Here is a 13,788-nt window from a genome sequence, read left to right on the forward strand (position 1 = left end):
GCCAGTTTCTCAACAGCATTTAATGCAAGTCTACACTACAGCCTGCTAGGCCACTTGACATGTGAAATAGTGAAACACATCCCTTCTTCTAGAAAAGGCCCATTCTCACCCACAAAGAAACATGTAACTCAGATTCAAATAATAAGGCCTTGGCTTGATAGGGTTAATCTTTAAGGAGTGTTAAGTTTCTTTCCCACTCAGTAAAGCATCAAACGAGGAACTATCCCACAAGGGTGTTAACGGAATTAGCAAAAATACATGGCATTTCTATATGTATTGAAGACAGAAGAAAGGGGAAAGAGGTGGTCTTTTAGCTCCTTCAAAAATAAGGATTGACAAATGCCATGCTAAAATATGATGTAGAAGAAGTTTCTTTAAATTAAATTAGCACCTGTCCACAGTAACATTTTAGAGTGGGTTTAAGATAAATTACATGGTAACCCTTATTCATCCTTTCCCCCATTTTCTGTATGTATGTATATATTTGTATACTGGTCTGGAACTTAAAGCAATAATTGTGGCTAGGAGAATTCTATATAACTTTATAACGGAAAATATTTAAATATTTTCTTTTTATATAGAAAAAATGATGTGGATTCATGCTATGGTCATAGAGCAGAGGCTTTGGTGTCAAATAACCCTGGATTCAAGTTCCAGTTCTGCCACTTGTTAGCTGTAGGATTTGGGGTAAGTTACTCCTTGGATCTCATTTTCCTCAACCATAAAATAGGGATAATAAGGAGATTAAATGAAGTAATCGCTATAAAGCCTTTAACACATTTCTTGGGCCATACGGTAAACACCACATAAATATTAGGCATTATTCTTATTATGATGATTAATAATTATCAGTTTGAACAATGTAACATACCAAAACAGTTAAATCACATCAAAGTGAGGAAGAAGAAGAGTAAAATAGAGAAAAAAAAATTTCATCCAAGAAATTTTTCAGATAGCTAATATAAGTCATTATTCCACGTTGCTTTGGTAAACAAAAATACAAAAGACAAGAGAGCAAAATAGCCAGTAATATAAACTCATCTGAAAAAGTCCTTGATAAGTGTTATGGACAAACTGGTGATGGATGTGGTTTGATGCTTTGTGAATTGATTATGAAGGTCAATTCCACAAAGTGAGAAATGGTGGTTTTATGATACTATAAAGTGATAAGCCATACTGGTTGCATGTCCTGAAGACACAGTTATATGGAGACAGTACTAGAAAAAAAACTCTTAATGACATATTGTTGCCTGTGATTATACATATAGCTCATGAGTATTGTTCAATATAATGGAATTTCAAAGAACCTAAATGATTTTCGTCATTTTGATTTCTCCCAGAAGAGTTAATTAACAGTAGGGTGGAATCTAGCAAATGCATTTAACACAATTTTTTCTAAGAAGCCTGAAGTTTCTGTCTTTAGTTTGGACAAACTCTGTCTTTTCTAATCAATTACTAGATTAAATGCTTTTTTGCTTCCCCAACAATGCCAAGTTTGGTGCAGTCACCTAAAAAATAGCCTCAATTAATATTTCATAAATGTTGATAAAAATGAGTTACACATGACAACTATTACTTTATTTCTGTTTCACTGTTGACATATTCAGGATAGAATAAAATGCATTAAACAAAATGAATACATATGTTCTCCATTTCTGCAATGTTAAGTAATAATAACTGTAAATAAAATAATTGATCTTAAGTGAAAATATTAATGTTTCAGAAACATGCTAACTTAAATGACTGCTGTCATCTACTAAAACAGAACAGATGCTTTTATTATCTTTTTTCTTTTTCCCCACCGTGTTTAAGAATGAACAATAATCATTGGATAAATGAACAATCGTATGTATTTAAGGAGAAAAATGAAGCCTAGAACAATATGAAAATAGCGTTTTATTGTTTCTATTCATTAAATGCTAATAGCATGTGCATACGCTAACATAAGAAGACAGTTTTATCTTACCTTTCGGATCTGTCTTTTTAGAAACAGTTTTGACTTATGCTAAAGCAATACTTAACCCTTCTGCCTTATCGCTCCATGCTTTTTATAAAATAGCTAACCTGAGGTTATTGACTCTGGGAGCACAGAGGAAAAACTTTCGCATGTTAGACCCTAGTTGTATCAGAATTGTGTTCAAATTCATTTCACTACGGCCATCTCAGATGATGATACAAATGCAAGAGGCAGGATCCACCGTCACAAAACACTCACCGCAGTTGGCCTCATCTGATGCGTCTGCACAGTCTGGATCCTCGTCGCAAACCCACAGCTTGGAAATGCAATGTTTGGTAGTTTTACACTGGAAATAGTCTGGAGAGCAGCTGTTTTCGGCTTAAGAGGAAAGCATCTATTAAAATGTAGCTTTGGACAAGAATAGACATTCTAATTAAAAAACAAATAAAATTTTAAGTTAATCAATTGAAAATCTATCATCTTTTAATTAATAAGACCCTGAAGGTGATAAGTTTTAACTTTTACTTATCTATAGTGTATTCCTATTACCTGTTCCAGTATAAATAAATAAAACATATTTCTGCAAATGATGCATTTGACAAAAATCAGAGTTTTCAAAACCACCCCACCTTGATTAGATATTTTGAAACTAATTTACAAATAAAGAATTCAGGGTCTTTCAAAATAATTTTTTTCAGATAAATAAATTTAAGAATTTATACATAAGTGTTTTTGTAAATAGAAAAAGACTAAAATCAGAAGATTTAGTGAATGAGGAAAAAAAAGGCATAGAATTTATCAAAACCTCTAGTTGTGTTGAGATTTTGAGGGAAGAGGTGAACATCTGACTCAAACTATAAACTGCTTCACAAATCTTAGTTTAATGGATCAGCTTCTAGAATGGCTAACCATAAAGAACTGGTACTGACTTTATTCTGAATGTACCATCTTAATCAAATTGCTGGATGACTGCACATTATTTACTAATAAAAGTTTTAGAGGAATAAAATAAAACTTCAGCAAGACAGAAATGTTGACAGCAGTTCTGTTGAAAGCTTGAACTTGACAGGTGCTCTATGGCTCAGATCCTGTGTGTGTATGTACGTGTATGTGTGTGTATGTGCCGGTCTGCCTACGTGCATGTATGTATATGATGTATAAACTGTTCTGCCTCCCATTTTATGTATATTTATTTTTCATGGGAGATTGAAATAAGAGGTGAACAGAATTAAAATTATTTTACAATTGTCTTTTGAAGTAGCTTGTTAAGATACATTAGAAGGAGTATTATTTACAGTTTTTAACAAGTGATTTTGTTAGGTTATTTTGCCCAGAATTTTGTTTCTTATTATACATTCAATATGTTATTATTAAGGAAAAAAAAATCTCTACTTAAAATGGAGTTGATTTCAAGTAACTAATTAAATCAACAGAAGAAAATTACCTGCGGCTACTTAATATGGTAAAAAAAAAATCTGTATTTTTTAAAAAAGCACCATAATCACCTGTAATTTGTTTTTGCTGCTTCTCTTAAGGACGATGTGGATGAATGCATGTTTTTTCATGTTTGTAATAATCTCCAGGTAGCTTTTAAGTAAAGATCACCCATGTTTTAATTTTCTATATATTTTTATACAGAGTTCCTTAACCATCCCAATAGACATCTAGTTGGAATTATTTGCCCATCATTGCAGTTATATTTTCAACACTGTATAAATTTATGGTGAACAATAATAATTTTTAGACCAATTTCAGCTGGGAGTCAGAGGTCAGAGTGAACAGTTTGAGGTGACTTACGACAGTCCCTTTCATCTTCCTCATCCCCACAGTCATCCTGCCCATTGCATCTGAGGTTTACTGGGATGCATTTCTGGTTCTTGGTACACTTGAACTGACCTGAGAGGCAGACATGTGTGTCTAAAAGAGAGAACAAAAAATGTGGGCTAAAGCCTGTGTCTGAATTTAAATCAGTGCAGACATAATCAGTTAAGAATTAGATTCGTGTTCCTTAGTTAAGAATGTAGTCACCTACCACAGTTGAGTTCATCAGAATTGTCCCCACAGTCATTCTCTCCATCACAGATGAAAGCGGGCAGAGCACAGAGCCCAGTTCCACACTGAAATCGGCCTGGCTGGCATTTAAATTCCGCTAGAGGAGGAAACATACAGGTATCGTGGAATGACAATCTTAGCTCATGACTTCTTAAACAGAGCTTTTCTGACATTCAACATATTTATTATATTATTATATTAAACATATCCTAGAGCACAAAGTGACTGTCTCACATCCAGAGAGCTACTAGTTTCAGATGTGCAGTTAAGCTTTGAGCAGCTCAGATGACCTCCAGATTAGATTTTATAAACTAACAGTAAGAAGAAAGATATTAACAACATATAAATATAAATATATATATTTAAAACATTTAAATGTCTCCTCATTTCAAAGACATGGTATTGAGAGGTTAAGTGGCAGAGCACAATTCATTGTAATTTTTTAAAAAGTTATTCCAATATCACTTAAAAAATTATTTCTTTGATCACTTTGCTGCCTGTAATGTGTTGAGAGAAACATCTTCCCTCAATACATATTCCCCAGCATTCCTTAAAGCAAATACTTTCTATAACTATCACATTTTAAATCAGAATTATTGATATTTATTCCTATAATCTTATTAATATATAAGGACAATGTCATAACTGGTAAAGATTTTTATATACCATACATATGTTATTATAATAAATATCTCCTACACGGTAAAGCAGTTTTTGCTATATTCTTTGAGTTTATTTAAGCAATAATAACAATAAAGTAGGATCTATTGAATACCTACTTTGTATCATGCACTGGGCTAGGTTCTTTCACATATAGTTACTAATTGAATCTCATTATAAACTCTCACCTTGGGATCACCATGACCATTTTATAAATGAGGAAAGTAAGTCTCATGGATTCTAATAATTCACCCAAGAATATACAAGTTTCAAGTGCCGGAGTTGAAGTTTAAATCCACATCTGACTCTGAAGTCTTCTCACAACTTGCAATAAACACTTATCTTTTCACTGATGATCCTAATGTGTGTTACTAATCACTGATTTTGAGATTAATAGTATGCTGTTTATTAGTTCAAATCAGTCAATCAAACATTAATAAATTATATTTTGAACTTTCTTTGGAAGATAAATTACACTTTTATAATTAAAATATTAATTAAAATTTTCTTAACATGAAAAAAAAAACTCTCAATATATGCATGGCTTCCATAGAAGTGAGTTCTAAAATGTTGAACGTCATTTACCTTCAATTTACAACATTTATTAATTAATCACACTAAATGTTTAAACTGGGCGATACTTAATTTTCTCATGATCTAAACTTGCATTTCCTCTATTTCCTGTTGCTTCACATACGAGTTTCTTTAATATTTCTTTGCCCATAATTGCTGTTGTATTTTTCAACACTTTATGAACTTATGGTGTATGGATAGTAATTTTTAGACCAATTTCAGTTCGGAGTCAGAAGTAAGACAGAACAGAACATTCTGAGGTGACTTATGACAGTCCCTTTCATTTTCCTCATCCCCACAGTCATCTTGTCCAGTACAAGTGAGGTTGTCCAAAACTTTTCCGTAAGAAGGGTTGTAAATATTAAAGTTCCAGTGTCTGTTAAATAACTAGGAAGCCTATGTGACCTTTAAATCTGTCTCTAGAATGATCCTTGATGCATTAGAGTGTTATAGGAAATATAATTACAAACTTATGATGCCAGAGAATTCTTGATGCATCACTCTTAACTATATTTGCATAAATAACATTATTGCAGTTTGAAGGTATCTGAACCTGGTATCAAGCTTTTCTGCTTTTTCAGGTGAAATTATAGGTATTGTCAGTGGCTCTTAATACCTGCAAATTTTGATGATGCAGCTACTCAAAAATGAAGTCTAAACACTCGACAGACACACGTACATCATTTTCCACCTCAACATGACTCTCAAAATAAAATGTCATGCCTACAGATGTTCAAGCTGTTAACCCGTCAACTCCAAGAAATAGATCATTTACTAAAAGATCACAGAGATAACGTCACCAATAAAAACACTTAGTATTGGTATTTAACCAGGATAAGGATCATACAGAGACTCTTAGATACCAGATGCCTCTTTGGTTCCCTTCAAAAGACATTAAAGTTATATTTGTTCACCAAATATTCTGAAAGTGGGTAAATGTAAAAAGTGTGTTATACTAAAGCTGTAGTTAATTTTTCATATGAGTTTGGTTACAGCATGAAATTTTAGTCAAGATTAAAATTAGAGTTCAGGAGCTGTAAATATTTTAGAAGGGAGAGCATTGGGTGCTATTGACTTTGTCTGAAGGTCATTATGGGGATAATTCCTCAAAAAACACTTTAGTAAATCTGGGCAGGAAAGGTCATCTTAATATGAGAACTAAAGTAACACATTCATTCTTATTTCTATAAATTACAAAAATAAGTTGTATTTACTTTACTATATCACAGAACAGTTTACTTTATTGTGAGAAAATTAATAAATTTTACTGTGTAAATCTCAATTGGCCACCATAATTTCTCGTTCCTTGATTTTTTTTAATTCAGTAACTTAAGAATAATTCAGGCATAATAGTATACCTATGTCATACAGATACTACTCTTCATATATTGTCCATCACAGTGAAAACAAAAACTTTATTAAAAAAAAAATCAAAGGGCAATGGATATTTCAGAAAGAGAAAAATAATATTAGAAAAGCAATGACTTTTAAAACTTTTTCCTTCTCACTGAATATATTATTTACTGATTTCAAACATATAAATGAGATATGCAAAAAAACTTCAAATGTTTGATATACTTGGTAGTGACCAGAGAGATGGAATACAGCTCATCCAAGTAATTATCTAGAGGTCCTAAATTTGAAACAGCTTTGTAATTACGTGGTGGAAAGTTCTGTAGCAGAAAGTAGCTGGCTTTCACTAAGACAGTATACTTCTTTCTTTAGTGCAAGCCTAAGGATCTTGAACTCGATTGTCAAGACCAAATCAAGGCAACCATCTACTGGGATGTTGAGGGAATTATCATGATTGACTACAAGCATCTTCAACTTGACAGGACAGTATTAGAGTGACCCATGGAGTGAACTATAAAAGGTTAACAAGGAAAAGTCTGCTGATTGTCCATTACAACCTAGGTTACCAAAGATAGCTTAAAAAAATAGCACCTAACCATGCCAATGACAGTCAAATATCAAGACATAATTGGTAGTCACTTTAAGGCAACTACTAAGAGCATAGTAAATTGACTAACAGCCAACTAATGACTTACATTGGAAAAATTTGACTTTTAAAGAATTTTCAGTATTTTAATACTGACAGAAAAGTTGAAGGACCGTATCCCTAAAGTCAAGATTTCAGTCATTGAGTGGCATTCTGAAAACTTGCCCATTTTTGCTTCTGATTTAATGATATCTTAAGTCAAAATCATGCTGATTTTTACTCTCCTGATTGTTACATGAAGAGTTTAGTTATTCTACAAGTAAAAAAGAAATTGAGAAAGAGAAAACTAATACAAAGTGCTGATGGTGTCATTGTAGATGTAATAGTGATCAGAGACATACACAAGACATTGCAACAATTTTTGCTGTATTTTTAACTCCTGACATAAAACCTTTCTGTTTCAATTTTGGAAAGCTATCAGAAGGCAATACTTAAGATCTAGCTTCAATTTTCCAGGTCTGGGATGTAAGGAGCTCTGAATTCTAAATTCCTGCATCTGCCAGTGTACTCACGACAGTCATCTGGTTCGTCAGATCCATCACCACAGTCATCCACGGTGTCACATTTCCACCAGAATGGAATACATTTATCAGTTTTGCAACGAAACTTTGAAAAAAAGAAAAAAAAAGAAAGATTAAAGAACGCTACTCATATATAATGGATATTTAAAAACGCACTAGGGCAGAGCAGCCTAGCCTCCTCTCTTGCTGCAAATGTGAACTGTGGTGGTCTTAGAGCATTCCACAGTAGGGAATAAGTTCACAACAAGCGGCAAAATGACCATCCAGAAAAGCACACTGTTCAGGAAAACCTGTTGAGATTTCCTGAGCACAGACAAGCTCACGAATTTACTTATTGTCTACGGCTGCTTTCTCACCACAACAGTTTAGTACTGCTATCCAGACCATGTGGTTCACAAAGCCTAAAAATAGTTATTACCTGGCCCGCTACAGAAAACTTTTGCTGAACACTGAATAGGGCTAAAAATCATCAGAGATACCAGGAAGAGGTATTGAGTTGAATTCATTTAGTTAATTTGAATTAAGTTAACTAATTTAATTAATTTGAATTATTGTTCCTGCTAACTTCACTACTGGCCAACCATACACAGTGACCAAGAAAGCTCAGCCAATCTAAGATCTCAGACCACAAACTTATCCTTTTCTCAGTAACATTCAGTTCCAAACGTACCCTCGTAAGATAGAAGAATCTAAAGAAAATCACACTTTCCATACAGAGAGCACATGCATCTGAAATAGTTGCCGTGAATAAAAACAAGTGATAGTTAAATTTAGTAGATTTCTTCTAGTACTTCAAATTGTTTTGTCTTCTGAAATTGAAAATATTAGATATTTTCTAAAATGTATTCATTTTCTTTTTGAAGTGTTTTTGCTGTAATTCTCATGTGAGTGACTAAAAGCAAGGTGGCATTTATCTTAGCATGTTGCATGCCAGGCAGATTTGTAACACAGAAATATATAACCCATAAATAAATAAATAAAAAATAAAAATAAAGGAATTCCTTAAAAAAAAAAAAAGAAATATATAACCCAGGTTCAATTTTCTCTAATGAAAATGGATTAGCAAGCTAAAAATTTGTTCATTTTAAATACTGTTACTGTCTTCAAGTAAGACAGAATGTGATGCTAGCCTTTACTGAACCTGTCTGGATATCATGGAGCTGATTCAGGGTAGATTTATATATATCTATTTATATTTATATTTTAAATAAGAGAGTAATTTTTTTTGCCAGTGGCACTGTAAGAGGGAATAGAGCACTGTGAATCCAAGGGAAGATCTCCCTGTTCAACTGATTTTCCCATATTTACTTAGCCTGTGGTCATGTTTGTTGTGGTTTTCGTAAATTACCAAAAGAAAAATATTACTTTGATAGATAGCGATTGTCTGGGGATATAAGGCTTACTCTGAAAGCAACTGCCCTGAACATTAAACATTTCCAGTCATTACAGTATATCAAAGTATATAAGTAAGATGATTTCAAGTCTCCTGAGTATATTCAAAGTCTTTCCAATCAAGATTTGAAAAATATCTGAATTTTTAATATTAAAAATATTTTTAATTTTACATATTATTTACACATATTTTTAATTTTACTAAATATTTCTTGTTTAAATAAACACCCACTGCTGGAATGATAGATGACACAATGATTTTGCTCACCATTTCATTTTTAATAAGAACATAAAAGTGTTTTGAGTTAAGGGAAGGCCAGGGTAAAATATATTTATTATTACTCTTTATGCTAATCCACATTTTATTCATTACTCTCAGAGGAAGATTTCTTCTATTTTGTGTCTGGGCTTTTTTTCATACTTAAATACAGTAACTTTAAAAAGATAAATGCTAAACATAAATACAAAACATTCTTCATGGTAAATGCTCTCCAAGACTAATATCTTCATAAAATAAATTGCAGACTGAAATCATCACCCACAAGAAGAAGCTATAAAGAAACTCCTAAATGAATGTCTACTAAGTGGATACATGGATAAAATGCAAATCCTACGTATAGTGAAGTTTACTCAAAACAGGAAGAGTCTCCACTTAAAAATAAGTAAATTCATTTTAAATTTACTTTTATAGTTTTCTAATTAAAATGATTTAAATGTAATATTTGAAATGATTTGCGCCACAAGAATTGGACCTACCTTGATTTTTACCAGATTTTCATATGTTCATTTCCAATCCTAATAGAATTCTTACTGGTGTGATTTGCCTATTTTGTTAAAAATCAATAATATTTGGGGGTGTATCATTGGCTGCAGTAATTAGATGATAAACCCAAAATCCCTTAGTAAGATAAATTTAAAATGCAATATTTTTTATCAGAATGCTTAATGATATGATTCTGAAGTACATAAATTATTCGCTTCATTTTAATATCTACCTCACTAAAAATTGTTGCTATGAACTGACTTTTCTCCAAGAAGTACACAGTAGATCTTTTTTTCCTCCCATTGTATCAGAAAAGAATCGGAGATAAAATGACTGCATAAACCACAGGACTTACAGGGACAACCACTAATTGACTGTGTTAGCTGAGATGTTACTCTTCGTTAACTTTTTTCTTAAAAATGAGACAAATGAAGTGATAACTGTTTTTTTCAGGAAGTACTGAAAACAAAGATATCTGATCCACAACATTCTGTTGTTACTGTACTGTCTTGCTATTGTTGATTTTTTTTTAATTCATGCAAAACACTATTGGGGGTATTTGAAAAATTATAAATATTTTAGTCATGTTATCACTGATACCAAATTGAGAGGTAATTTAGTTATATGAATAATACTTTTCTAGGTTGATTTAAGTTTTCATTTAATTGACTGATCAGACTTTTTGCCTTTGAATACATACAATCCTAGGTTTTTCTATTTAATAATTTGAAACATCTTATTCCTTTTATGACTACAGAGGCTGATGTTTTACTATCTATGTCCTGCTGTTTGAGATTTCATCTGTGTGCCAAACATCCTTTGGCTTTACTTTATTTACAGTCAGCTAATGAGGCCCACCACACTGTAAGGGGCCTAGGCAGGTGTCATTTCCACTAAGTTACCCATAGCCTCAGTGTTGGGCCTCAACAGAGTGACCCTGGTCTGCTCCAAATCAAGAGAACAGAGGTTATTTCAGAATAACCCAGAGGTTAAATTGAAAATCTTTCTAAACTAAACAAAATTAACAGAAATTATAATTAAAAAAATTTTAAAGATGTGACTTCTCCCTTAAATTTTACCTCTAGTTTGCTTATTTTACCTCCCATAGTGACAAATTTCTAGTTCTCTAAAAATAATTAATTTTGTTCACATAAATACTTAGGAGAGTATAATTAAAACAACACAGTTGTAAAGAAAAAAGAGACTGTGACCTGTGCTTTCAACTAGACATCAGAACCTCCTGATGGCAGCTCACACTAATTGCACACATACTCAAGTATATTCTACTTGCACTAGAGGGCTAGGGTAATAACAACAACACTTACTATAACCCAGGAACTTTTCCCATGTAACCTTCATAACGGTGGCCTGGAAATATTATCATTCCCATTTAAAAGATGAGAAAACTGAGGCATCAAGTAGTTAATAACAAAGCCAAGGTAATTCAGCTTATTTAAAGCAGTCAGGGTTATGGTCAAAGTGAGTCTGGCTTCAGAGTCTATGCCCTTAACCACTATACATACTGCTTCCCGGAAGAGGTTGGATCTTTTTCGTTTATATAGTTCTTTATTGTATGATCCTCATAGTCATAACTTAAGAGGCAAGTTGAGCTAGAATTAGCTTATCTTTTTGAAAATAAGCACACCCTAAGAGAAATTCAGTCTCTTGCCATGATGTCACTGCTAGAATTGGAAAACCAGCAAATTCAAAACACAGAATTCTAAGAATAAATTTAGTCATGTTAAAAAAACAAATCACATGATTTCCTTTACAATCTTATCTTAAACAAGATAGTTACTCAAATATAAAACATTAATTTTATAATGTCATATGACTTTTGTTCAAATTTTGAAAGTAATAAAGTCCATGCAACTACCATTAAGTAGAAAAATTAACTTCTGAAATAGCTTCACTGAAAATAACTACATTTTGAAGAAAAAGAGATTTCAGAAGGAAATTATTTAGATCATATAATTTTTCAATAAAAATATCTAGAAAATTACTTTTTACAAACTTATCTTTTCCATATCACTTACTCTGAAGAATGACAGAGAGGTAGAGATGGTGATACAGAGCAGATTATCTAGGAAGATTTTTTTCTTTATTTAAACTGCATATATCTTAGTCTTAACCCTATGCCTCAATCACCCTGGTATCTTGGAATAGGTCAAATCTCCCCTGATGATTCTGCTATGCCTGCTCATGATTTGCACCATTATTCTGTGTGGATCGGTGTAAGAATGGTTTTCATTTTTGTTTTTGTCTTCCTTTTAACCTCTATGTGTACTTCCTAAATTCCCATTTTAACAATATGTATCAAATTGCTTTTCCCTTACTCTGTGACCCTCTCTACAATGTATGGAATGTTTATCTAATGCTATGCCAAACAAAAAAAATGATGTTTCAAAAATGGTTTATGTGAATAAATAAAACACAGGCAAAACCTTTTTAACAACTTGCTCATACATGCCATGAAATGATTTCTAGACCTCCACTCACCTGACTGGCTGTGCAGTTGGATAAGCAAGTCCTGTTATCAGCTGCAAGATAGAAGTTGGTAGGACATGCACAGGTGTGAGTCTTTCCAGGGGCTAAAAGGCACAGATGACTACAACCTCCATTATTTGTCATACAGCGATGTTTGGAGACTACAGATGAGAAAGAAACAACAACAACAGAATAGGAAAATCAAGACCAATAATATAACGTGGGATGAGAGATCGGACATTTAAGCTTCATAACTTGTATTTGAATACAACGTTGTAATCAAGAACTCATCAAGATTATAAATAGAATTTTATTTTGTTAAAACTTCTACTCATCATCCTATTACATTTATTTTATCATTAAATAATTTTAAGAATGTATCTCCACAATAGCAAGTATTTTAGTAGGAAAAAAGTGTCCATCAGAAAAACAAACAGAGACTAAAAGTATTTTGGATGAGTATATACACAGGTTTAAAAATATAAATGTAAAATAAAATAATGAAATGATGACCTACATCTAATAGTATAGTGGGTAGCAAAATAATCAAAACTTTATTCCATATGGCCTGATACAATTCCTACTAGACATATGCTTAAGCAAACTTGATACAGTTCTCATTTTTAGAGCCTTAGAGCTACATAAATATAGTTCCTTTCACCTAGCAGTCCAGAAACTAGGATCCTATAACTATTTTGTAAATAAATGATTTCAAGAACGCAGTCTTCACTTCTCCAACTACAATGTATTAATGTCATTTCAGGTTAATATGATTTCAACAAATCAATAATTCTTGTACTATTATTGAGCTTCTAACCATATCCCTTAACAGCAGTATTTGATATCAACTGAATTTATTCTATACAATTATGCTAAGCAGTCAAATCTGGTAATCTTTCTCAAAAATAAATTTACACTTAACCTTAAAGGAAACAAAAATGGAATGTTACTAAAAGATGCTGATGCACTTATGGAAATCATGGAAAGAATAATTACCATCAGGTTGTCTATAAGAATGATACACCTGGATATCTGTGATGGCATGCCATGAGTTAATCAGTGAGAGTCTGTCTGCTCCCGAGGTTTTATGGGCACGGCTGAGTGACTTGGTTTTCCCATCAGTCCAGTAGATGTAGTCTTCAAACAATGTTAGTGCAATCACCCCTGGAATATCTTGATTAGGGACTGTAATAGGAGATGGTAAGATTAATGTTCAGTCTTGGAAGACTGCCAGTTAAAATATTCAATACTACATGGGCTGACAGATACAACTGCTACAGAACTTCGTGTGAATAATTGCTGTGACAACCTGTCAGGCCGGCAAGGTTCTTTATTACCGGTTAAGAGAATGCAGGATCTGGCACAGGAGGTTGCTTTGCTCAGA

General features: G+C 32.6%; 1 protein-coding gene across 1 annotated transcript in view; it reads right to left on the bottom strand.

Annotated features, from left to right (window-relative positions):
• The window catches only part of LRP1B (LDL receptor related protein 1B), a gene marked incomplete at its 5' end in the record, with an annotated part of 1,526,008 nt that overhangs the window by 198,511 nt on the left and 1,313,709 nt on the right, over positions 1 to 13,788 (bottom strand). The window contains 6 exon segments of the mRNA XM_057550915.1: positions 2,216 to 2,335; positions 3,755 to 3,874; positions 3,990 to 4,106; positions 7,754 to 7,847; positions 12,417 to 12,565; positions 13,401 to 13,589. Of these exon segments, the coding sequence (XP_057406898.1) occupies positions 2,216 to 2,335; positions 3,755 to 3,874; positions 3,990 to 4,106; positions 7,754 to 7,847; positions 12,417 to 12,565; positions 13,401 to 13,589 (789 nt within the window).

Source organism: Balaenoptera acutorostrata, chromosome 8, assembly GCF_949987535.1.
Source record: "Balaenoptera acutorostrata chromosome 8, mBalAcu1.1, whole genome shotgun sequence".
NCBI classification, from domain to species: Eukaryota; Metazoa; Chordata; class Mammalia; order Artiodactyla; family Balaenopteridae; genus Balaenoptera; species Balaenoptera acutorostrata.